At 31.8% G+C, this 26,826-nt stretch overlaps 1 protein-coding gene across 1 annotated transcript in view; it reads left to right on the plus strand.

Moving 5' to 3' along the window:
* Positions 1-26,826, plus strand: part of LOC143053580 (MAM and LDL-receptor class A domain-containing protein 1-like) — a 71,021-nt gene that overhangs the window by 16,348 nt on the left and 27,847 nt on the right. Inside the window, exons 3-18 of the mRNA XM_076226378.1 lie at positions 5,530-5,604; positions 5,954-6,028; positions 10,220-10,310; positions 11,048-11,192; positions 13,956-14,052; positions 14,477-14,668; positions 16,253-16,379; positions 18,691-18,804; positions 19,493-19,599; positions 20,472-20,590; positions 22,115-22,254; positions 23,078-23,191; positions 23,831-23,925; positions 24,415-24,544; positions 25,215-25,390; positions 25,834-25,918. Coding sequence (XP_076082493.1) covers positions 5,572-5,604; positions 5,954-6,028; positions 10,220-10,310; positions 11,048-11,192; positions 13,956-14,052; positions 14,477-14,668; positions 16,253-16,379; positions 18,691-18,804; positions 19,493-19,599; positions 20,472-20,590; positions 22,115-22,254; positions 23,078-23,191; positions 23,831-23,925; positions 24,415-24,544; positions 25,215-25,390; positions 25,834-25,918 — 1,840 coding nt within the window. The 5' untranslated portion in view covers positions 5,530-5,571. The remainder of the gene's footprint in view (positions 1-5,529; positions 5,605-5,953; positions 6,029-10,219; positions 10,311-11,047; positions 11,193-13,955; positions 14,053-14,476; positions 14,669-16,252; positions 16,380-18,690; positions 18,805-19,492; positions 19,600-20,471; positions 20,591-22,114; positions 22,255-23,077; positions 23,192-23,830; positions 23,926-24,414; positions 24,545-25,214; positions 25,391-25,833; positions 25,919-26,826) is intronic.

Raw genomic sequence — 26,826 nt, forward strand, 5'->3', positions numbered from 1 at the left:
TCTCTTGTGGAGAGTTGTCTCATTGGCAATCATACCACATCTTCTTTTCGTATTCATAAATACCATATACAAAAAAAGCAAAACGCGTACATACTTTTTTTAAGAGTTATTAAATCCAAATATGTACTATGGCACTAATAAAAAAAAACGCTCAAAACCTCTGCCTTTATTTCCGGATTTTCTTGTAAACTTTGTCTAGTACATGGACCATTGTACATTGTATTGATACTTGTTTATGAATAAGGAAATTTTGAGAACAACTTTTTTTTTAAATTGTACGTTTAAATTTGGTCTTCTTTTTTATAAAAGAACAGAGGTCAAAATATTATACTGAACTTGTGTTATTATATATAGATTAATTGACATTTGATGGATTATTGTCCAGTAGCCAATATATCATACATTCTCAGGACGAGATCAAATTAGCGATACATACAGAAGGTTGTACTGAAATAGGAATATACCGACCGGGAAAAGGGCGGGAAATTTGGACTACCATTGGGAATTGAGCATATAAAGGATAGAGACGGACCGGATCAAATTTAATCTTCCAAGATGCCACGTTTGGATCCTTCTAAGAGTTGTTGCAAAGGTTCTTAACGTGTAGCGAACTTTGAAATCTCTCTACATGAGATAATTAGACGACTCTCCATCCAAATCACAATTTGTTAAAAAGTAAACCATTATAGGTCAAAGTACGGTCTTCAACACGGAGCCTGGCTCACGCCGAACAGCAAGCCATAAAGGGCCCCAAAAAGGCTACTGTAAAACCATTCAAATGGAAAAGCTAACGGTCTAATCTATTTAATAATCGAGAAATATTAATTATGTTTTCACTCCCTAGTAACCATTTGGGATTAATTAGCTATAGAAAAAGTAAAATCACAAAACGTACGTGTTAAAGGTAAAAATAATGTAATTTTAAAAAAAAATATCTAGGGAATAGAGTTTGTGCCATGTAGGACTATAATACGCACTTATTAGTGCTAGGTTTGTTTCTCTACATGAAAACAACTTTATGAGTTCGATTAAATTTAAGACGCTATAAAGATGAAAATTATATGATGAATCGAAATATCAATAAAAGGATTTTTATCTGACCACAATTTTGATACTTTTAGTTAATTATTAATAAAAATTTATATCGTTGATAAATCGTAAATGTAAACATATTATTTGATAAACACAAAATTATAATTTTATATGAACCATAACAATAACATATCTAGTTATTAAACATACTTCAATTTAAAGCAGCTATTAATTTTTGTTTTATCAATAAATCAAACCACATTAAAAGTTATCTTTACAGAATTTTTAATTTGAGAGAGAAAAACAAATTTTGAGTGCTTTTGCACGACTTTAAAGTCTCGACATACCCCGATGCATGCTTACTTGCCGTTTAACCGCTACCAATTAGAGCTTTCTTACAAATTAACGAAAGGTACGAACGAACGTAAAGGGAGCACGTATTTCATTTCTACAATAACAATTTAGAGTCTTTATTTTATCCGGTAAAACAGCATTCTTTTCTAAATCAAACTTATCTTTCAAAACTAAGCATATCGGAAATAATACACGCTTTTACTATCAGATAATAAGTATTAGATAAAATACAAAGGTAACAAAGAAACAGGCCGGTAACAACCGTTGCCGGATAGTTTTTCTGCACGAGTAGTCAGGTCAAGGTCCGAGGCGATAGCCGAGGACCTTGACCTGACTACAAGTGCAGAAAAACTATTCGGCTGGTTGTTACCGGCCTGTTTCTTTTGTTACTTTTGTTTTTTATCTGACTTGTACGACGTTTCAATAAAGTGATAATACATTTTGCAAGACTAAACATTTGAGAAACTTAGATAGCCATTCAGCAGTAAATCTAAGTTATAGTATAAACACTTTTTTTTTAATTTCCCTTCGACCGAGATTTTTTTTCAAGAAAAAAAATCAGGAATCTAATAATTTGATGAAAAAAAAAGAACCATTTTAAGTAAAAGATGAATGTTGTACACATTTAAGACTTTTTAAAATGCAACTTCGTAAGAAAGTAATATACTAAAGAAATATTTTAGTGGTAAGTAGGATAACGTTTGATTTTTATGGATGAAACGGAAAGCGGGGAAGGGGGGAGTTCTAATTCATTTTAAAATAAACAGGCTGTGATCTTTATTTTTGTTAAAAAAAAATGCAGGATGTGCCATTCCGTCCCCCCCATCCCCCTTAAAAAAATCGTAAAATCGCGCGTTTGTTGCCAAATACATGAATTTAATATTCAATGATTGGGGGTCCCGGGGGGTTGGAACAACCCTTCTTTTTTTGGATGATCAATGCATTTAAATGGGGACATAAAGTTGGACCCCCCTTCTGTTTTGTCCTGGATTTGGACCTGGATCCGCCACTGATATAAATTCGATAACAATATAAATGTATCAAAAGAATGAATTTCCTACTTCATTAGTGAATGATTTTTTTATGAAAAAATGGATTTTGTCTAAACATTATATATATTCAGGCAAATACTTTAATTTTTTTTTTAATTCATGCTCGTCTCTAGATCTGCAAGTGTTGATCGTGATTAAACACGTGTTACTATATGATCCAATTGCAGCTTACCGTCCAAAATTGATGACATAAGTTGAATGATTTTCTTCTAGATTTTCTGCTTATTTGGACGTGTATTACATGAACTCTTTTTTGTTTATAGGATCAATCGTCTATTGGTGAGTTGATAGGGATTTTATCTTTTGATAAAATTTGATTTTTATTTACTTATTTCCTGTCTTATTTTTATTGAAATATACACGTCAGTATCATCATTTCTTTACTTTCAGCATTGTCCAAAATACTATTCATGTCCATATATTGAAGAAAACATTTATTGACCGAATATTTTGCTTCATAAAGGGGGCGGTATGTTCTTTTTTGAGTATATTAATTATTTACTTTTCAAGCCACCACCCAAATGTTTTTGTTTAAATTAGCACTATTTACGGTATTCGGAAAATCAGGAATCATGCTAAACATTAATTTGTCATCTGCTTGACCATAATAAATTTTTTCTCATAAAATTTGGGATCAAAATATCTTTTTAAGGAGAAAACCATACCCCCTTCCCCTTTTGAAGTTAAATGTCTAATCCCTCAGTGTACTGATATGAATAGTATTTTACTGGAAATGTTTGAAAAAAGATATTGATGCTAACGTATATTTTGTTCAATAAGACAGGAAATAAGTCGGTAAACCAAAAAGTTCAAATCTAATTGAAAGTTAAAGTGCCCATGAACTCACTGATCATGCACGAGTGATTCTATTCATAAAAAGTGTCCGTGTAACAACTAAAAAGAGTCCGTGTAACACCCGTCAATGTACTGTTTTTCTATAGCTCTGCGGGGGGCAAAGTCGTACAAAGGAAAATAGTGTCAAATACACTTACGTCCGATACGTTACTTAGGTAAACCACGAGAACACACATTTCCGCGGGAACGATTAAAGCACGAGTTTCACGATTAAAATTTTAATGGCATTGTTGAAGTTCGTTAGTACAAATTTAACGACAAGATTCATATTTATTTTTATTTCGTATAGTACATTAACAGCAAATTGTGGACGTGGAATATCGATATTTGTAAAACAATGATGCTACAATGTTTGGAAAAAGTAATTCCAAATAAATCTAGTAAAACAGATTTTGTGATCCAGTTTTTTTGTATTAATGTAATGTTAAATGTTATAAAAGGTAATGTAACTCTTGTGATCGCAGCCGACAAATGTGAAACTATAAATTTAATTGCAAATTTAGGTTAATATTAACGTTACAAAGTTCACACTGTTAAACAAGTATAAAATGCGGGGGGAAGAGGGGAGAATAAAAACAAACCATTTATGAGAGCAACCATTGAACTTCAAAAGATGAGGGCTATGGGTTTTTCTTTTCTTAGTTTTTAGACGCTATCAATCAATTTATTTCTTTTTCAGGTAAAATCTTGATTAAGATTTTTTTGTTTGTAATCTGCTTCTTGACCACAATACTTTTTTGGGTCAAATTGGGAATCAGAGTATTTTAAAAGGAAAAAAAGCATAATCCTCTTGAAGTGAATTACTTGTTCCCTTACACTCAAAGCAAAAACGACAAAAAGGGCTGTTTTGGAAAATTAAACCGCCTTTCTCTCTATATATGACTTAATTGTATATAATAGATTAATAGATTAAGGCAAAGCTCTAGAATCTGAGGCTAGGAATGTGTCCGTTGAGTAGAGGCACTCTTGTGCGAATTCCCATTTTCTAAGGTTAAACAATGCAATATTGAAATTTTGGAAAGAGTAGATGGAGGGGGTTGGAGCACTTTTTTGTTTAGTTTTTATGGGCATTTTTTTCTGCCGGACTACCCTTTATTTAAGATATGTTTTAGAGTTATCTACTTCCACCTGGTGGTGTTATATTTTAACTTATCGTATGTCCCGAAATCCTGTAGATCTAAAAAAAAATCTAATTCAATAGGTGTCGTTGCATGTAGGTAAATGGTCCGAAGTTCATTGACTATTATCTAAATATGTCAAAATGTCAAAATAAAGGATCCCTAAAACGAGTCTTACGTATGATTCGTCCAGAGTACGTATCTTTCGTCATTTTGTAAGAAAGCTCTATTAAGAAACAAAATTACTTTAACGTGTGTTACCGATTGTGGTCCAACTGTTTGTTTTTTTTTAAATAAGAGTATTGCCTACTCAATGATGTACAACGATCACAGGCTAGCTGTCTTGGTATACAGTACACACTACAATTTGGTGTTTCCATACCGTTAATTTGACTGTTAAGGCAGACCTCTGTATATATATGATACATAGAAAAGGGATAAAAAAAAATGCCACTTACTAATCGATTTTGGACTGAAGCGGCCATTTTTATAAGATTAGGTCCTAAACGAATGAACGAAAAATAAGTACATGCAGTTTTCAGTCAAATTTTAGACCTACGCTCTGCTGTAAAGTCAGTACTGTTCACACATTTCGCTTGTGTTTAATTAAGATATACGCAGTATTATTGCGTGTTGGCTAGTAGCTTAATTGTCATATATAAAAGAATAACATATTAAATTGTCTGGAAAGCAATACATAAACAGCAACAGGTTTGCTGCAAGTGAAATGACTGAACGGTACTGAATATCAATCAGAATACATGTTTTAAAAAAACTCTTGCGAAAAACATTTCTGTCAAATAAACTGGAGAATACTATTCCTCGTTTTCATATCAAATGCTTGGCATAAAGTAATAACTCAGAAGTAAGATCAATAAGTGTATCATACATAAAGCACCATATCTAAGACGAACCATGAAGATTAAAAGCCTTATGATAACAAATCTTGAAATCAGGAACTTCAGTATAATAATAATATGATTGTTATATTTTATAACTTTTAGTGGAGATATGGGTTCAGATTCAGTGCTTGATATAAAACACTTACGAGGACTATGATCCTGTATCCACATGAAGATCCCAAATATCATATAACATGTCAATTCTACTATTTCCAGGAAATATCAGCTGAAAACCCTTTCGAGAAAGATGTTGAAGCTATGCAAATCGAGAAGAACGGAAAGTATCGTCAGGTTTGTCGTTATTTTGTATACTTAGAAGTAATAAGTGTGGACACATTTCAGTGTGGATAGTATGTTTGTGTTTGATAGTGTTTTCTGACATAAAGAGGTCTCTTGTATACTTATAAGTAACTTACGCTAAAAATGCTAAAATAAATATATCCTAAAAATCACAAATTGTATTACGAGAAAAACTTGTATAATAGTTAACTTAATTGTCATTGAATCATAATCTGATAATTGATTTTTTGCTTGTTAACGTTGAAAGACCCCCATGAAGACCATCAGCTGGGTAGTCAAAGTACGATTATATAAAAATGTATATATTCTGAATAATTATCAAAAATGTTTTTTATTACAGGCTGAAGGTGCTAAACCTAGACTGAAAGCGAAACTCAAGGGAGACAATAACGATGAACACTTGCTAGTCGAACAGGTAAGAATAAAGCGAAAACACCGTATTGTAACATAAATTGTATTTTTTCTTTTGATGTTTTAATGCAATAATTCTCTTAAAAAGCGTGTTTTCGGAAAACCATGGTATATTATATGCAAATTGATGTTGTACCATACTTTGCTAATTAAATATGCAACTCAACTAGAATCTAAAGGAACGAAGGCGGAGCTTAGCTATGGTACAAAATTTTCATGTTCATGCTATTCCATGGTTGAAGCTCCACCCTTTTTTTTTAAAGGTATCTGCCTCTGAAATATTTACGAAACCGAAAAACGTAAAAGCTCAAAAGATTTTCATCTGTTTTCATTTATAACAAAAACAATAAATCATGTGTACCATATCTTAAGAACCTTTTTCAAACTATTATAGGATTGTAACATAACAACGAGTTGCCTTAATTTTGGAAAATTACTAAAAGTTTCTTCTATCAGTTCTGAAAAAAAAAATTAAAATGTAATACCACAATGTACTACCATTTCCTTTACGAAAATTCAATTAAATTGCGAATAAAAAGGGGGGGTGTTAATTAAAGAATTCAAAGGAATAAATATCGGCTACACAAATTTGTGAAAAAAAACATGTTTCTATTTGCGATCAAAGACGGTACACTATCTACGCTCCCTAGATCCGCCACTGTTAAGTGTTTTATCGTTAAAATTGTGTTTAAATAAATAATCTAACAATCCAATTAATAAAATAACGAGAAGCAGTTTGTACGAAAACTTTAAATGTATAAACATGATAAATATGCAATTTCTATGAGATAAACAACCTGTAAAATATGATTAATTTGTATGATACCTTGAAAACCAAGAAAGAAAAAAACAATTCTTACCGTCATTAGAATAATTATTTAAACCTTGTCGCAGAGTCCGACATTATTGTTCACTTTGATGATATAATGAAATTACCTGCGTATACCTATACGGTCATACACGGGGCGCAAAACTAAAAAAATCGGGAAAATCCGACATTTTCTTTACTTTCTGCAAATTCTGGGGCTCTATTAAATTAATGGCATACAAGCAAGAGGCGCAAAAGGAACTTGCGCGAGCTTCTATTTTATTGGATAAAACTGTAACGTGATCAATTTCCAATAAAAGTTCAAGGTCTTCAAGCTGTCAATCATTTTATTTATATTACAAATTTTATATATCATGTGTCTTACTCATTAACATATTGAAACAAACTCATACTTCGGATTCGTTTGTTTAAATATGTTAACTCGTAAGAACCGTCGGCCTAGCCAAGATCAGATGTTCATTTCATAATGGGTCTATGTTATAGGCTTGTAAAGACAAGAAGATAAACTTAACACAAGTAATACATCTTTGAACTGAAGAAGAGAATGTAGGGTTTCACAATGAATATCAAATATCATGTATAGGTGTTACCGTTTTGAAAAAAACACTAAAATACCCGCTGAAAATGGGCAAAATTTCACGTTATGTTGTTTCATTTAAAATTAAGCTGTTTTTATCAATTGATAGTTAATAAGTGAATTTCATTTGAACTACATTATTGGTTCACTGTTATAGACAATTTATTCATCTTTCTTTTACTCTTGTTGCAACAAAAAATCTTCAGTGGTTACAAAGTTATGATAAAAAGTGGAATACTATGCAATCGTTATGCAATTTTGTACTTTTGTTTTTAGCTTGCTCAGTGTAGTGATAAAAGAGAAAAATTAATCAAATTTATGCTGTTATGTGTTTTGTTTTCTCTTCTAGTATATACATTATCAAAATCTACCTCATATATCAATATTGCAGTACCCTAGCTGGAGATATATGCCATCAAAGTTGGATATACAAAAAAAGTGAAAAAATGTCTTGTCCGTAGACATGCATTCCCTAGTAAACTGGAAGTATAACAGCATTAATGTTGCATTGCTAAGTTCCTGTCCTTTTGTAGATATGAAAACACTACTTACATTTTTTTCTACCATCTATTAATAGAGGAAGAATTTGAAAAATATGTCAGAATGTCTTGTCCGTGGACACATGTCTTGTCCGTAGACATGGCTTTTTATCAATATTGCTTGGCTTTATGGGTCTTAATTAGTCCTATGTGTTGTTTAAACTTAAAAATATCTTATTTTTAATTAATTAATGGCAATTTAAGTGTTCTAATTTTTTGTAAAATTAATTTACAGGAGTGGATTTTAAAAAGTGGCAGATTATCAGTCATAAAAAGCATACCTTACTTTACTTCAATATCTTTATTCCAGTTGCTGCTTACCTTAAAAGACTAACTAAATCAAATGAAGCAAAAGTATTTCTCCCTATCTGACTTTATTTTTCGCATTTCAGTATTACCAGTAGATGAGGAAGTGTCTACGGACAAGACACTTGTACATAACAAGTATTAAATTCAATTATTTGTCTGCTTTGGAACTTAAATCTTATTTATAGATGATGAAAGTTATCTATTCAAATTAAAACTCAGTATTTTCAAGATAAATATAGTCACAATTAAGTCTAACAGATTTTTTTTTAACTGGAATTGTCTTGTCCGTAGACATTACCACAATATATTTGTATCCAATTTCCTTGAGTTCAGCCTAATTTGATAGATAATATGTATGTCATTTTTTGAAGAGAACACATCCAACTATGTCAAAATTGAGTTTCAATAATAGTTTGATTGTTTAAAACAGTCAGATATATGGATTTCAGTAAAAAGAATGTGTCTTCATTTTGGCTTTATCAATAAATTATTGAGATATGTAAAGAATTATGGGTACATTTTTATATTTTCCAAAATTTAAAAAACACAGCTTAAAATTTATTTGGTAACTTTTATTCTTAACTTTAACAATCATCTTTGAAAGCATTTAATTGAATATCAATAAAATGTCTTGTCCGTAGACATTATCACAAGGTATTTGTTTCCATTTTCTTCAAAGTTAAGCATCATTTGATAGATAAACCTGATAAAATGTATGTTTTTTTTTCAAGAGAACACTTTCAACTATGTCAAAATTAGGTTTTAATAATGCATTTCATTAAATATGAATGCAATGTCTTGTCCGTAGACAAAACATATCAATTGTATTGCTAAGTTTGATTGTTTATTGTAAGAATATGCATCAAGTTATTTTAATGTTCTATACACCAAAAGAAAGGGATTTTTTGGAAGTTTTGTTATTTATAGATTAGTTTAAGTATAGTTTGATCAGATAAGATTAATGATCAAAGACAGCTACTGTTGCTTGAAATAACTGTGAGTTAAACATGTTCTTCTCATTTTTTTTTCAATTAAAATATTTGACATTCAATAATTCTAAACATATTTTGTTGTCTTTGTCATCGACCAAAAATCTAACACTGGTGACCATGTCTTGAAGGCAACCATTAAAGAAAATCATACAGTTTTTAAAAACCATTTATTTAATAAAAATTTAAAATATTTCTTTCAAAATCTGCATGTAATTATATAAATGCTTCCAGTGTTAGCCTAATGATGGCAATTTTTCATAATTTAAACCATTTCTGTACCAAAATATCAAAAGAGTTTTTTCCTGAGGTGACACTCAATTTTGACTTCATGTGAAACACAAAATGAACATCTGATTGTGGCTAGGCCGCATGGTATATATAGTACTTATTGGCTGTCGATACTGCAAATAGATTTACATATCCTTTTGGTATCTTTTTCAAGTTTTTCCTTGAGTTCTTTTGTTAAATCCTCTGAATTTGGTATTGCAATATGAAAGCAGAAAAAAAAACTTATAATATGCACATAATTCTACTTCATTGTGAGATTGTGTCATTGTAATGCTGCGTCATTGTATTGCGTCATTTGGATGCTGTATCATTGTAATGCTGCGTCATTGTATTGCGTCATTGGGATACTGTCTTTTTGTAATGCTGCGTCATTGTATTGCGTCATTGGGATGCTGTCTCATTGTAATGCTGCGTCATTGTATTGCGTCATTGGGATGCTGTCTTATTGTAATGCTGCGCCGGTCATTGCAATGCGTCATTTTGATGCTGTGTCATTGTAAACTGCATCGTTGTGATTTTGCTTCATTGAGGTGTATACTCCATTTATCTATTTGTCATCAATGTTAATTAAAAAAAGGTTTCATAGCTACTTTTTTGCTTCTAAAACGAAAAGCTAAGATATTTTCTTTATTTTCATTATAATATATTTATTATCTTTCAGCCTGGTGGAACAAAGAGGAATTTTGTCTTAAACCAATGGTATATATGGCCAAAAGGAATTATACCTTATGAAATAGCACCAAATACGTACAGTAAGTAGATATTATAATTTTTTTTTAAAAGTGAAGGTGATAAACGACTGAAAACACATATGTTATTCATAATTACTCTAAATATCAGCACAAAAATGTTAAATGTGGAAATTTGCTGAAGAAGATTTTTGTTCTTCTCTCGTCTGGATTCGAACTTATAATATTGGGATATCAAGACAATACTGTCTGCACACTCTTTACCAAACGTTTTATTTTTGAAGATGTAAAACAAGTAAAAAAAACTACTGACAAATCGAAAAATTTTAACATAAAAAAAATATTCACAGAATGTCCGAACGACACATACATTCATGAATGCGTATATGAATTATCACGTTGTTCTGTTATGAGATAAGTATTAATGATTTTTTTTTTGGATCATCTTATTTGCTATAAAAATAAAAATAGAACATGTAAGGAACCTTGTCTTTTTACACATCGTCAATGCATTCTGATGCAAAGTAGTCGACATGTTCTGGCAACACCCTTTGGTTTTATTCGTACAACTCGGCACATTGGGAAAGTAGCGGAATCACCCGAGGATTGCCGATTGCCATTGGTGTACGACGTCAAAATAATGAAGTTATCGGACCGTATCTATTTACCAGAAAATCAAGCTATTTCATTGCAACCAATGTTATAATAAGTTATAATCAAGAAATTATTTTATGGAAAACAATATTACTTCATTAATAGGTCTTAGTATTTTATGAAATATCAATGACATATTTTTTCAGCTGTAGACGAAGAAAATGCAATTTATGAGGGCATAAAACAGTTTGACGACCTTACTTGTATCAGATGGGTCCCAAGAGATGATCCTCTAGCTTCGTTTGACAATCTAGGACACATAGAGTTTGTCAGGATTATGAGACAAGTAGAGTAAGAACTCACATATCCTTCGTGATGATAAATGAATCACATTAAGAACACACCTATCCGTCATTATATTGAATGAATAGGAGTGAGAAGAAGTCATAATAATGATTGTATCGGAATAGGAACACACTTATTATTCATAATGAATGAATTTGAGTTAGAAAACACCTATCCATTTGAAGATGAATTAATTAGAAATAGAACACACCTATTTGTCGTGAAAATGAATAAATAAGAGTAAGAACACACCTATCCATCATGAAATAATTTAATAAGAGTAGTAACACACCTATCCGTCAGAATAATGAAGGCATTAGAGTAAAAACACACCTATCCGTCGTAAAAATGAATTAATTAGAAAAAGAACACATTTATCCGTCATGATAATAAATGAATCAGAGGAAGAACACATCTATCCGTCTTGAACAAGAATTAATTAGAAAAAGACCTCATCTGTCCGTCGTGATAAAGAAAATGTATGACTCGTTGTAAGAACACATTTATCTGTATATATAATGAATGAAACAGAGTTAGAACACACCTATCTGTCAATATAATGAATGAAACAGTGTTAGAACACACCTATCTGTCAATATAATGAATGTTATAGAGTAAGAATAACCTATCCGCCAGGATAATGTATGAACCATAGTAAGAACGTATCTATAAGATATAGGATGCATTTGAGTAAGAACAAAACCTATCCGCCAGGATAATGTATAAACCATAGTAAGAACTTATCTATAAGATATAGGATGCATTTGAGTAAGAACAAAACCTATCCGCCCGGATAATGTATAAACCATAGTAAGAACTTATCTATAAGATATAGGATGCATTTGAGTAAGAACAAAACCTATCCGCCAGGATAATGTATAAACCATAGTAAGAACTTATCTATAAGATATAGGATGCATTTGAGTAAGAACAAAAACTATCTCACATGGTAAGAATGCATCAGAGTGGGAACACACATATCCGTCAGAATAATGAATGCATAATTGGGTCAGAATATTCCTATCTGTAATCATAATGAATACAATTAGAGTAAGAACACATCTACCCGTCATGATTATGAATAAAAAAGAGTAAGAACACACCTATCCGTCACAATAATGAAGAATAAGGGTCAGAATATTCCTATCTGTAATGATAATGAATAAAATCAGAGTAAGAACATACACTAATCATGATACTGAATGAATAAGAGTAAGAACACAGCTTTCCGTCACAATTATGAATGAATAAGGGTCAGAATATTCCTATCTGTAATGATAATGAATAAAATAAGAGTAAGAACATACACTCGTCATGATACTGAATGAATAAGAGTAAGAACACAGCTTTCCGTTACAATAATGAATGAATAAGGGTCAGAATATTCCTATCTGTAAGGATAATGAATAAAATTATAGTAAGAACACACCTATCCGTCATGATAATAAATGAATAAGAATAAGAACACACCTTTCCGTCAGAATAATGAACAAATAAGGGTCAGAATATTCCTATCTGTAATAGTAATGATTAAAACTAGAGTAAGAACACATTTTCCCATCTTATTGTCAAGAATTTCAATAACGGCCGGGAAACAGACTAGGTGGTACCTAACACTACAGGGAGATAACTCTGTAAAATCAGCTAAACGTTTTAATGACGTTGCGTTGTAAGGGAATATTAAGCTTTTCAATGTCCAAATTTAGTGTTTGTCAAAGTGCTATATAACCAGTGTAATATTTCTGATCAAACGGTTGGTTCAATTTTTTTGAAATTTTTATATTTTTGTCAAAGGGTCAAATTAAATACTTTTATGAAATTTTATGAAAATTAAACGGGCCAGATTAATTTTAGTGAAGGTGTTGGGTACCACCTTAAAGAGCTATATAACTAAAAGGAGCATAAAATTAATTTTAATAACCAAATCCATCTACGCAACTTTGCTTGAAGGATCTAGTTAATGAGTATATATTTGTATTAATATAAATGGTAAAGAGTTTTTACAAACACATTCCAATCAAATGTGCATGTGTATCTATGGTCTCGAATTGAACCGATTAATAAATAAGGAGATGTGGTATGATTACAATTAAGACAACTATGCAGCTGAGCATACATTACGTTACAATAAGCAATTATATATCACAGCACGGCCTTCATTAGGGACCAAAACCAATACCATATAAACAGATATAAAAGGCAGCGATATTACAAAACGTATTGAAAAAAATCAAACGAGAAAAATGACGGCCTAATTTATAACAATTTAAAAAAAAACAAAACAAATACGACAGATATGAAACAAAGACATCAACTGAATTACAAGGCATATTTAGGACAGACACATACAAAATATGGCGGGGTTGGACATTTTAGAGAGCACCTTCCTCTAAAGCATGAACAGTGAAATAAAAGCATAGTTTACAGAAGAACAAACTTTCAAATGGTTTGACCTTAAACTGTAAACCAGCTGGTTTTCGCGGATACTTTAACATTTCGCGTTCAACACTTTCTAGCCCACTTTGCGACGATTTAATTTCCTGATTTTTGAATTCACTTAATGTAGTAAGATAAAGAAATAAATTTTCGCAATGATTTATATTCGCGTTATGTATGTTCTCGCGAATGTCCCGAAATTGAATCGCTCGCGAAAATAAGTTGGTTTACAGTAAATCGTTAAGAGACTAAACATCTGACATATGGTCCTTTGACTTTAAAACATTAATCAAAAGGTTAACATTGTATTAAACATATCGATTATATTTATAGTTATACTGGATGTAAATCATATGTTGGAAAAGTAGCTAGTGTTTTGAGTACAAATCCATACCAAGCACTTACTCTAACCCCAGGCAACTGTATGTCGGTGAGTAGATTTAAATCCAGATCAAGCATTCACTCTTGAGGGCCCTCATGGGGTTTTTGATTATGTGATTACTTGGCCGTTTTTTTTAATGATTATTTGATTATTAAGCCAAATATTTCATGATTATTTGATTACCTAGGACTGTATTTTTAGTTTATGATTATTTGATTACTAAAGATAAGCAAATATTTAATGATTATGTGATTATATTGGCAAAAAAATGGTGATTATGTGATTACTAGGACCCCCCCATGAGGGGCCTCACTCCTTATCAAAGCCTCTCATTAGTTATGGTTAATTGTCTTGTAATCGTTTTTCTTTTCGTTCATGTGTAATCTGTATTTGTATAGGTTTCAGTTATCTACAATAGTTCACAAGATGCTACATACTTAAAGTGTTCACCATGAATTTGTATTTGTTTCAGAGATCTACAGTAGTTCACGAAATGTTACATGCTTTGGGTGCGCAGCATGAACAAAGTCGACCAGACAGAGATAATTACTTAAATGTTCAATGGCAGCAAATTAAAGAAGACAAACGGAAGAACTTTAATATTAAGAACGTTGCAACAGATGTTTCATATGATGGGTCATCAGATCTGCAATACAGTGTATACGTGAGTTGATACGATGGTCATGACGGTCGTCCTCTATTTTTGTATTATCTCTTTTTCTATATGCTTGTTTTGTTCATTATTCCCTGTGCTTTTGTTGTTGTGTTTTTTTTTTTGTTGTTGTTGTTGGTTTTTTTTTTTTTTTTTTTTTTTTTTTTATTCAATTATTATTCTATTCTGTTACCCCCCGACAGACCATCTAATAAGAAATGCCTCTTTAACACGGACATTTAATTCGAATTGAATTCGAATCGAATGCGAATCGAAATCGCTAAACGCGTTCCCACACTCTTCTTTTTTAATTCGAATTGATTCGAATTGTCTAATTCGAATTAGAAATTCTTTTTTGTTAATACGAATTAAAAGTTAACGTCGTTTGGACAGTAAAGCGATTTTGACGCGCATTGTAATTCGAATTAGAATTGACGTTAGGACGTAAAACGTTTCGAATGTGAATTAAACTAATTCGAATTAGTTAATGCGAATCGAATTCGAATTACGTGTGAACTCAGCATAAGATTATCATTATATGCTCTTCCAGTGTGTATGACATTTAGGAAATGTGTTAAAATTTTAAATTATAAGTATTACCGATTTACAAAATAAAATTTTTTTAAAGATTTTAAAAATTAATAGAAATTCATATAATTTTTTTATTGATAATAAACATATCACACAATAGTATATCATTTCAATAACACTTTTTTAAGAGAAAATGCCTTTAAGTGAAACAATTACGACAATAGACTATTTGTAGATGTTTGTTAAAAAATGCATTAAAGAACACGATCGTCGGTATAGTCATGATAAAGGCAGTTATCACTGTAATACATGTACGACGTTCGACTAAAAGGTTTTAAAAGACATTAATTTTGTCCTAGCAATGCGCGTTCTTACATGATGAATTCCAACTAAAGCAAAACGTACCACCTTTGGTCTGGTCAAATATATTTTTTAATCAATCAAATTATATCTATTTGCTGTATTTTAGTGGGCTAACGATGTTTATCTAAGCAAAGTGGCAGCATTGAATTTTACCACAATTTATCAATTCAATTATAATGGATTACCATGTTTTTTTGTATACGAAATCTATTATGGATTTTCTTTACAGAAAAAGTTGTAATAACAATGATCTTGATTGTCAATCAAAATCATTGAAATTTGCAGAGTAAATAAACTCATCATAGATACCAGGATTATTACTATTTTGTACGCCAGAAGCGTCTACAAAAGATCATCATTAAGGCTTGAACCAAAAAGAAGAAACAAAACTTCAAATAAAGTACGAACTTGAAGAGCATTTAGATCCCAAATTCTTTTTTGCTTGGTATGGATAAGATGATATATTCCTGGGGTAGAAATCTGCTGTTTCACGAACAATTCTACGTTTTGTAAACAGTTGATTTATAATTATGACATCAGTGATAATTCATGTCAACACAGAAATGATAATGCAGAACTGTATTTTTGATTATTGTATTACCTTGTTTAAAGAAAGAAATAATGATTATGTGATTATATTTGCCAAAAAGTGTGATTTTGTGATTACTTGGATACTCCCATGAAGGGCCTCTTTATTTACAGGCTAGTTCGACTAACGGTGGAAAGACCATACCATTCAAAGACTACAGACTGGAATTTCTAGCGAGTATTGCTGATGGTCTGATGTTCTATGACGTACTTGAAGTTGACAACGCTTACGGATGTTCTGGTAATATCTGATATGAATAAACTTGGGTGTGGGGTAAACGTCAACGAAACCAGCAACCTAAAGAAAAATATAAATAAAATATATCTAGAATGTAAAAGACTACTGGAACTGATCCAGTCATTTTTTTAAAGTGGTTACAAACCATATCTCAAATTCAAAAACATTGATCGTCAATAAAAGGGAGATTCAATTCCCGGAACAAAACCTCGCTTTGAAGTTGTTATAAACACCAAATTATCCATGTAAAAACCTGACATAACCACTGACAAACTTCCTGACAAGGGAATAGCTCATGAATATGTGGCTGGGTCAAATACGTTTTTCGATATCTAAACCCTACTCCTTTAATCTCGATGGACGTATAGAATGAAATTTAAAACAGTGTGGCTGTGGCCATTGATTGACACATTAAATTCATCCATTGACTGGGACAATTTACGTGAACGTTTGTCTGTAACGACCACTGTTCACGACGTACCTACTATAGACATTTAAACTGTGGGGTCACCAAAGGTTTCTAAACGCCTTCAATTATCAAATAATTCGAAAAATTAATCAGGAATAACCTTTATGTTTTGATTTATATAATTGATATAAATCAAAACATCGTGTTATTTCTGATTAATTTTTCGAATTACTTTATTAAGGTATTGAGAACCTTTGGTGACCCCATAGTTTTTAGTGTCTTTAAAAAGTACATAGTGAGCAGTGGTCGTTACATACAAACGTTCACCTAAATTGTCCCAGTCAATGGATGAATTTAATGTGTCAATCAATGGCCACAGCCACACTGTTTTGAATTTCATTCTAAACGTATCTAAACGAACATTCAATAGAAACCAGTACTGGAAAACTACCAATAACAGTATAACATTTATAAAACAAAAAGAACAAGCAATATTACAGAATTCTACCGTAATTTTGAATGTAACACGTGTTCTGTTTGACTGAAAGGTTTTTGTCTATTAGCTCTTTGACACAATTTTATCATGTGACGGTGATGTCATCAAAGTTATTTTGTGATTTACTCCTTAAAAATGAAATTTAGAATTAATAGTTATCAAAGGTACCAGGATTATAATTTAGTACGCCAGACGCGCGTTTCGTCTACATAAGACTCATCAGTGACGCTCATATCAAAATATTCATAAAGCCAAACAAGTACAAAGTTGAAGAGCATTGAGGATCCAAAATTCCAAAAATTTGTGCCAAATACGGCTAAGGTAATCTATGCCTGGGATAAGAAAATCCATAGTTTTTCGATAATTCAAAGTATTGTAACAGGAAATTTATTAAAATGACCACATTATTGATATTCATGTCAACACCGAAGTGTTGACTACTGGGCTGGTGATACCCTCGGGGACGAAACGTCCACCAGCAGTGGCATCGACCCAGTGGTGTAAATAGTTATCAAAGGTACCAGGATTATAATTTAGTACGCCAGACGCGCGTTTCGTCTACATAAGACTCATCAGTGACGCTCATATCAAAATATTCATAAAGCCAAACAAGTACAAAGTTGAAGAGCATTGAGGATCCAAAATTCCAAAAATTTGTGCCAAATACGGCTAAGGTAATCTATGCCTGGGATAAGAAAATCCTAAGTTTTTCGATAATTCAAAGTTTTGTAACAGGAAATTTATTAAAATGACCACATTATTGATATTCATGTCAACACCGAAGTGTTGACTACTGGGCTGGTGATACCCTCGGGGACGAAACGTCCACCAGCAGTGGCATCGACCCAGTGGTGTAAATAGTTATCAAAGGTACCAGAATTATAATTTAGTACGCCAGACGCGCGTTTCGACTACATAAGACTCATCAGTGACGCTCATATCAAAATATTCATAAAGCCAAACAAGTACAAAGTTGAAGAGCATTGAGGATCCAAAATTCCAAAAAGTTGTGCCAAATACGGCTAAGGTAATCTATGCCTGGGATAAGACAATCCTTAGTTTTTCGAATTAAACTATTTGGAAATGACTAATAATTTTTCTGTCTATTCGAAATAACCTAAATAATGTGGTGCGCACTATTAAATAACACGCTACACGAGTAATTTAGTATGCACCACATTTTTAATGTTATTTAATTTTAGACAGAAAATATATTACACTCATTCTAAGACTTCTATATCACATGTGATAAAGTAGTCTCAGAGTCATTAAAAGTCCCCCGCCTACTTAACCAATATGGCCTATACACGGTCTCTACGCGATTGCTTTTAACCAATCATATTCATAGAATTGTATCTATTAGGAGGTAAAATAAATTTTTATATATATTTCTTTATATTTTTTGTTAGCTCAATGTACCGATCTTGGATGTCAGAATGGAGGGTTTATGAATTGGGAGTGCAAGTGTTATTGCCCTGACGTGTTAGGCGGTGACACATGTGAAGTACCAATATCAACCGGAAGTGAGTACTATGTGTTTTACTTACAAGTATCTAATATCATATAATGTATTACCAACAAGAATTTGTCCCAGTACACGAATGCCCCACTCGCATTATAATTTTCTATGTTCAGTAGACCGTGAAATTGGGGTAAAAACTCTAATTTGGCATAAAATTAGGAAGATCATATCATAAGGAACATGTGTAGTGTACTAAGTTTCAAGTTGATTGGACTTCAACTTCATCAAAAACTACCTTGACCAAAAAAGCGGGACGAACGAACGAATGGACGAACGGACAGACGAACGAACGGACGAACGGACCGACGAACGAACGGACAAACGGACGTACAGACCAGAAAACATAACGTCCCTCTACTATCGTAGGTGGGGCATAAAAACAAAACACACTATAACTTCTGTATACCATAAAACTAAAAAACAAATTGTTTAACTGAGTTTTCTTTTTTCTACACTACATGTTCACAAAAATAGAATTTTAATGTAATATAAAAATTAGAAGATGTGGTATGATTACCAATCAGATAACTATCTACTAAAGACAAAATGACGTAGACATAAGCAAGTTTTGGTCACCATACTACAGTAATAGTATATGATTATATATCGTATTCATTTAAATGATTTTAATTCATACAGAATTCAAACAAAAAAGGTCATAATAATGAAAAGGATAATCATGTGTTTAGGCTGTGGTGGAGTGGTGAATATAGGTGCAGGAGAGGAAATATATATCAACTCGCCTAACTATCCAAACAAATATGATACAGGTTTAATATGTACCTGGCTTATACAGGTAAGTACTGAGCGAATAAGGTTACTTTCATCAGAACAGATGTCGGCGATTCAGAGTTAGAAAGACAAGAATACAATAGCAGTACTTATCTGGATAAAATAGACAAGTAAAAGAAATTCCGTGTACACGTGTTACAGTAAATAAAGGCAACAGTAGTATATCACTGTTCGAAATTCATAAATCGATCGAGAGAAAACCGATCCGGGTAACTAAAATTGAGATAAACGCATCAACTATAAGAGAAAAACAACGAAACAACAGAAACAGTGAAGTGCAACAAAAAACCAAAACGACAATGCAACACACAGAGAAATGAACTATAAGATATTAACTGCAATTTTCCTGATTTGGAACGGAACACCTTGAGAAAAAATGGTGGGTTGAACCTTGTTTTGTGGCTAGTCAAACCTCGTGTTTTAATGCAATGTTAAATATAACACTAAAATGACAATATTACATGACCGGACTACGCCATTCGAGTGAAAAAAACAAACAATTTCATCTTTTTTTTTATTAATAGGTCCATATATAACCTTATTTCCAAACTTTTTACAATTGACGATTCATACAAAACAAATATGATGAAAACCAGTTAACCTAAATGAGATTTGAAGTCAAATAGTAGTTTTTAAGATACTTGCAGTTCTTTGGAGCTTATTTCGATGGTACGAACATTTGAAATAAGAGGTGTTTAGTCAGAAACCAGACACCTCTTGATTTTTCAGAGGGAAAATTGAATGTTCAACTGAATTAACTAAATCATGGTTAAAAATTATCAAGAAAATGTAAAAAGAAACATTCTAAAGTCGTTTCTTTTATAAATGTATTTGAATGAGGTTTACTCCATGTTGAAAATATAAAGTTTTTTACAGGGTGTGGAAAACAATATTTTACGTGGGACAATTGAAGATATGGATATCAGCAATAATGGAGAAGCTTGTTTTCATTGGTTACAGTTTAGATATAATTTACTAGGACAAACTGGACCTAAGTAAGTATAACATTCAAAAAGTGTAATCTCTTCTATCGTTGTAGATATAATGGAATTTGATGCGACTGTCATACAAGTGAGAGGTTTAGCGCTATAAACCCAGGTCCAATTCCCCATTTTCTCTTCATTTTGAGAATGCCTGTACAAAGTCAGGAATATGACAGTTGGTGTCCATTCGTTTGATACGTTTTATCATTTGCTTTTGACATTTGATTATGAACTTTCCGTTTTGAGATTGAATGTTCCTCTGAATTCAGTATATTTTGTTATTTTACTTTTTCAAAAAGTTTGATCTTTTCAGCCATATGATTATAAGACCCACATCATTTCTCTACGATGAAAAACTTGACAATTTTGACTTCGATACCAATGTGGTTATTAAATATTTCTAATACAAACCCCTGGTCAAAATGAGGATGTTAAATCTGATCTCTAATATTGATAAAGTGACACACTCGGCATGTTGAAGAACCCTTGCACATGTTGCAATAACTCTTTGATAGTCCGTAGGTTGCAAGTTATTGCTTTGAAATGCTTTATGTGTTTCCCTAATCCAACATATGGGTATCAGCTAATCACCTGTCATGAAGCTTGTACCTGTCAGAAGAAATAAACGTTTGTATCAAATTTATTTGATAAACAATGCATATCAAAGTAAAACATCATTACAAATGATAGGATACTATACACAAATGTAGTAAAAGATAAAAAGCGTATTAATTTTGAAGATTCCGGAGCTTAAACTGTAAATATATGATTTAGATTTAACTATTTTTCTTTGATATTTTTTCTTCCCTTTGATCGGATTGTTGTCTCTGTTACAAATGCCCAATTTCCATTTTCTTTTACAGTTGCCTTTTTAAGGTTTTTGTTAAATTGTACAATCTTAATGCTGTAGAAATTAAATGACTAAAATAACAACAGCTTAGATGTTAGGTTCGGAGTTTTGTATTTTTCATGTTTTTTGTTAAATTGTTTTCGCTTTTACCTGCACACTTATGCAATTTATGTTAAACAACTATTCAGTATTCAGAATATTACGGTAATCCTCTTATCTTAGAGTATGTATGGTAGTGGGAGTTTTATACCATCCTTTGGAAAATGTATGAGAACATTTTTTGCAGATATTTAGAGACAGAAGGCCTTAAACAACAGTGTGTCTGTCAATACGCTGGTAATGTTTAAACATATATAATACGATTGGAAGGATGACATTGTAAGATGAGGTTCCCTGGTACTTTCACACTCATCAAATATACCAGGATAAAAATTGTAAATGCCAGACTTGCGTTTCGTCTACAAAAGACAAGCCAGTTACGCTCGGATCTAAAAGTTAAAAAAGCCAATCTAACTAAGGCATGATTTCATAAATGGTCAAAAGGTTTTGGAAAATCCTACAAAATATATTTTACTTTCAATATTCAAAAATAAACAGTTATATGCCAAACAATTACCTTATATCATACCAGCAACGTTCTTATTAAAAATCTCATAGTTTTTATTTCTACTTTTGTACATTCCTAGGAGGTGCGGTACAACCACGAATGAGGAATGGAATGCGACGCCAGATGAATTTCCGAACAAAATGATTATCCAGTTTGACAGTCATATTGATGAACAAACATCAAGAGGATTTCGAATGAAGTTTAAATCTATTGGAACAGGTAAACATATTTAGAAAACAAGATCAGTTTTTACTTATTGTGTAAATCTTACAATTCCTGTTCAGATCAATTATTATGAGATGTTTGTAACATATTAGGAAATCCAAATGCTATAGAATAACTTAGAAAGAGCCTGCTCATGGGGTTTTGATAATGCGATTATTTGGCTGTTTTTACAGTAATTATATAATTACCAGGCCAAACATTTCATAAATATTAGATTTCTTGATAATCTAAGACTGTATTGATATATGATTATCGGCTTGTTTAAAAAATAATAAATCAGGATGTGATTATATTGGCAAACATGTGTGATAATGTGATTACTTGGAAACCCTAATGAGAGGCAACCTGAAAAATAATAGCCACAGAATTTGTTATTTAGTGTTTGCCAGGGGATGTTAAACCGATCTGTTGTATAGACAGAGTGATACACTCAGAATGTTAAAGAAATGCTGCAATAACTCTTTGATAGTCCGTTGGTTACAAATTGCAATTCTAAATGTATGTCCATAACTAGCAAATAACACTTATCTTGAATGTAACAACTAAAAATGTTGAGGGAAAGCAAGGTTAGTATTGTTATATATTTCATTAAACAGAAATACAAATCGTCATACTTTCATTTCTGCTCGTTATTATGTCAATGTTTTATACTGTAGCTGATAAAATATTTTGAATTGTTTAACTTTTTTTGAAAATAGCGGTTACAACGTGACATTAGTCAGGTCATGTTAAACATCCGAATTTTTTTTTTAGTTGTTTCTGTTGTTTATTTTTATTTGTGTTGTCTATCCGTACCTTTGTTTTTGATGTTATTTAGGTTGTATAAACAATCCATGTAAATTTGGATCATGTGACAGTCCATTGAATACAGACACCTACACATGCACATGTAACGAAGGATTCACAGGAACAAATTGTGAAGTACTAACAGGTAAATGTTTTGTTTGTAGGATTTATGCATAGATCATATAGACACCGCTAAAAGTTATTCACGTTGTAACCGTTTGTACTACAAGAGGGATTTGACTTCCTTAACGTGGATCTTAAAGCAAAGTTAGGTTCTGCGAGATGTCTAGATCTAACCATACAGTCATATCCCATCAAAATTTGTACGTTTATTACTATGCCTTACGTATTGAGAATGTCACGTTAAACATGCATTGAAACTCTTTGAGGTGGACTGTTACTTATAAAAGGTCTGCTGTCTTTATGATCTATGATGAGTTTATTTACCAGTAACATGTCTTCCGTCTTCAACGTACCATCATTTCTAGGTTGGAAATCCTTTACTTTATAGCGGTCGCACAACTTTGAAGAATCACCTTTTCGATTAATATTGTTCTCATTTGTGATAGGGCATGATATGTTTGTGCCTGAACATATATAAAAGCATTAGGCAATCAACCAAAGTCAGTAAAAGACCATCAAAATATCATATCCAGAATGGCTTTTTACTCGGGTGAGGATTATCAACTTTGAGTTGATCAGGACTTTTTTTCATTTCTTAGTTTACATTTATTCTTTATTAGACATGCGCGCCGAATTAATTTTTTGATACATATTCTTGTAGAAACTGCATCATTGGGATGTACGGCAGAGATTGGAGAATATTGTATGCTGGCACAAGAAGAGACAAATGACGACTTTGACTGGAATACCTATACGGTGATTGCAAATTCTTTATCTGCATTTATTTCAGCTGTTAACATTTGATAACAAAATATGATAGAAGAAACGGTTTATGTAACTGGATAAGAAAAAAAGCATTTCGGAACGAACAAAAAATAGTTTTTCATGTTTCTTGATAGAATATATGAAAAAAAATTATAAAATTTAAAATAGAAACTAATATGCTCTATTTAATTTTTTTAATGTTAGCTTTTCTTCCCAAACATGATTTTCGGTTTTTAAGCGAATTATAAGCATACATTTTAAAACTAGGATGAAAACTTAGAAATAGATAATAAAAAGCAAGCTAGTTGTGAATTTGATAAAATAAAAATGTCAGAAATGCAATGATGTGAAATGAATTTAATAAAAAGTGGCCCTGTATATATATTTCAAAATTTTAATTCATTTGGACAAACATATATAAAAAATATAATATAATATCATTTCGATGCATTAATGACTCTTTTCTCTCAATGTATACAGGCCGATACACCAACGACATATAGTGGCCCGGATAATGCCGTTGAAGGATATGTTTATTTGTATACTGAGGCATCATCACCAAGACAAGTCGGAGAAAAAGCTGTTATGTTCACAAACATATCTATGCCTAGTAAGAATTGTTTTATAATTTTCATCATTACGAGTACATACTAACCCTTGCTGTGACTCCATTGAAACGATACCTGTTACTCAAATGAAACGTTCACTAAAAATACAATAACATGTGACCAATTGCTTCAATGAAATTTCCCTGTCACCCAATTGACACATAATGTACAACTTATCCAAAAATTGTGTTTGAACATATTTTTTCTTCATTGTCTGCCACCATTTTTCTTTGTTTGCATTTATTAGTGCATTTATACGTTTTATCCTGGTAGAATAACGGGATAAATTTGGTCAAAGCAAACCTATATTGATAAGAGAAACTTATCTCCGTGAATCAATGAATGTGTTTGCATATTGATGTTTTTGTGTTCTGTTTAAAATTGTTCCTTTTAAAATTGTTACACGATGATGACTGCTGTACCCATATTTTGACTATTATATATAACGGAATTTGATGATGCTGCCATCAAAGTGAGAGGGTTAGCGCTATAAAACCAGTCTTAATCCACCATTTTCTACATTTGAAAATGCCTGTACCAAGTCAGGAATATGACAGTTCTAGTCCATTCGTTTTTGATGTGTTTTGTTATTTGATTTTGCCATGTGATTATGGACTTTCCGATTAGATTTTTCTCTAACTTCAGTATATTTGTGATTTTACTTTTTTGTAGGTATAAAGAGATGTTTTCATTTCTCGTATCATATGTACGGGTCTCAAATGGGTACTCTAAACGTATACTTCGAAGATGGACAAGGAACTAGATCGACAGTATTTACGAAAACAGGAAATCAAGGAGACGAATGGTTCTCAGAAAGTATGGTCAGTCCGGCAACAGATGGTCTTAAGGTAAGACAAGACGGTATGAGCTTGTTTGGCAGGCGAGGAAAGAGTTTTAGGAATTTCAATTTCTGTTTTTTGGCCTCAATGATCATTTACCTAATTCAACACTTATTTTTTTTTAATTTCAAAACAACTTATGATTTCAGAACACTATCTTCATATCTTTCTGCCCTTTTTGTATGGTATTGGTTTTTTTTTCAAATACTCAAATGTACATGTATTTGGTAAACTATTTAGTTAAAACAGAGAAAATAAATCCTTAAACAAAACCAGAGTGAAATTCATTATTCATAACACAACGTTATCTCCGTAATAAGATAATACATGGATATACAAGTTTGAAAATGGTCACAAAACATGTAAAGTCAATTTCAACAGAAACATTGAAAATGAGCTTAGGATGATAACGAGTTCATACTCTTTACCTTTTAGACATCCTATCATTTCAGATAGTATTTGAAAGTGTAATGGGAACAGGAAGTAGGTCTGACATGGCATTAGATGATGTATGGCTTAAACCATGGACTGTTTGTGGTGAGTTATAATGTTCAATGTGTTTCTCATATCCTTCCCAGTTAATTTTATACTGGTAGGTTGTATTTTTATGTTGTAATGTTACACCAATGTTTCAGGTAAGGATGCAGTTTTGCGCCTGTTGAAACGTTTAAAGTCGCTGTATTGATGCAACTGTCCCAAGTCTAAATAATCATGTTGTTCAGTGGTTGTTGTTTGTTGGTGTATTTCACAAGTGTTCTTGTTTTTAATATAGATGAGCCCGTTGGTTTTTCTGTTTTAATTGTTTTACACTAGTCATTTTGGAGTCCTTTATAGCTCTCTATTCGCAGTTAGCAAAGGCAACTACACATAATTGATGTTTTAACAGAATTTTAATAAATTGATGTACATACAAGCATTACAAAATACCATTTCAAATTGTGAAATGAAACTATCGGCACCATATGTATAAATTAATATGGGCATTGATTAAAATGCGATTCTTTCACGGAATAATGCAAAACTTCAAGAATTAGATCGAACAAACAATTATACTTCATTTTGTTGATATTTCCATTGCTGCCACCTTAAATGTATCAAGATTTCTTTTTCTCCATTTCCCAAATCTTCAGTTTTTGAGGTATTAATTTCAACATCGATCTTTGCAGCTTCATTGAAACATATCACAAAAGACCATCCCATAACGTTTTTTTTTTTAATTTTTGGACAAGGAATTATCACTTTGCTTTTAACATATGAGTTTCATTATACCTTTGGTACCTTTCGCCATGCTTTTGAAATAGAACTGATTCTTACATGTGTGTGAACTATCTGCACATTGATGACAATTAATTTTGTTCTGTAATAACTGAACATTGAGGAAGTCATACTATGTACACAATTCAATTTATCAATTAATAAGTACAGTTTATGGTGATACTTCTGAC

The sequence above is a fragment of the Mytilus galloprovincialis genome, chromosome 12 (genome assembly GCF_965363235.1).
Source record: "Mytilus galloprovincialis chromosome 12, xbMytGall1.hap1.1, whole genome shotgun sequence".
Classification (NCBI taxonomy): Eukaryota; Metazoa; Mollusca; class Bivalvia; order Mytilida; family Mytilidae; genus Mytilus; species Mytilus galloprovincialis.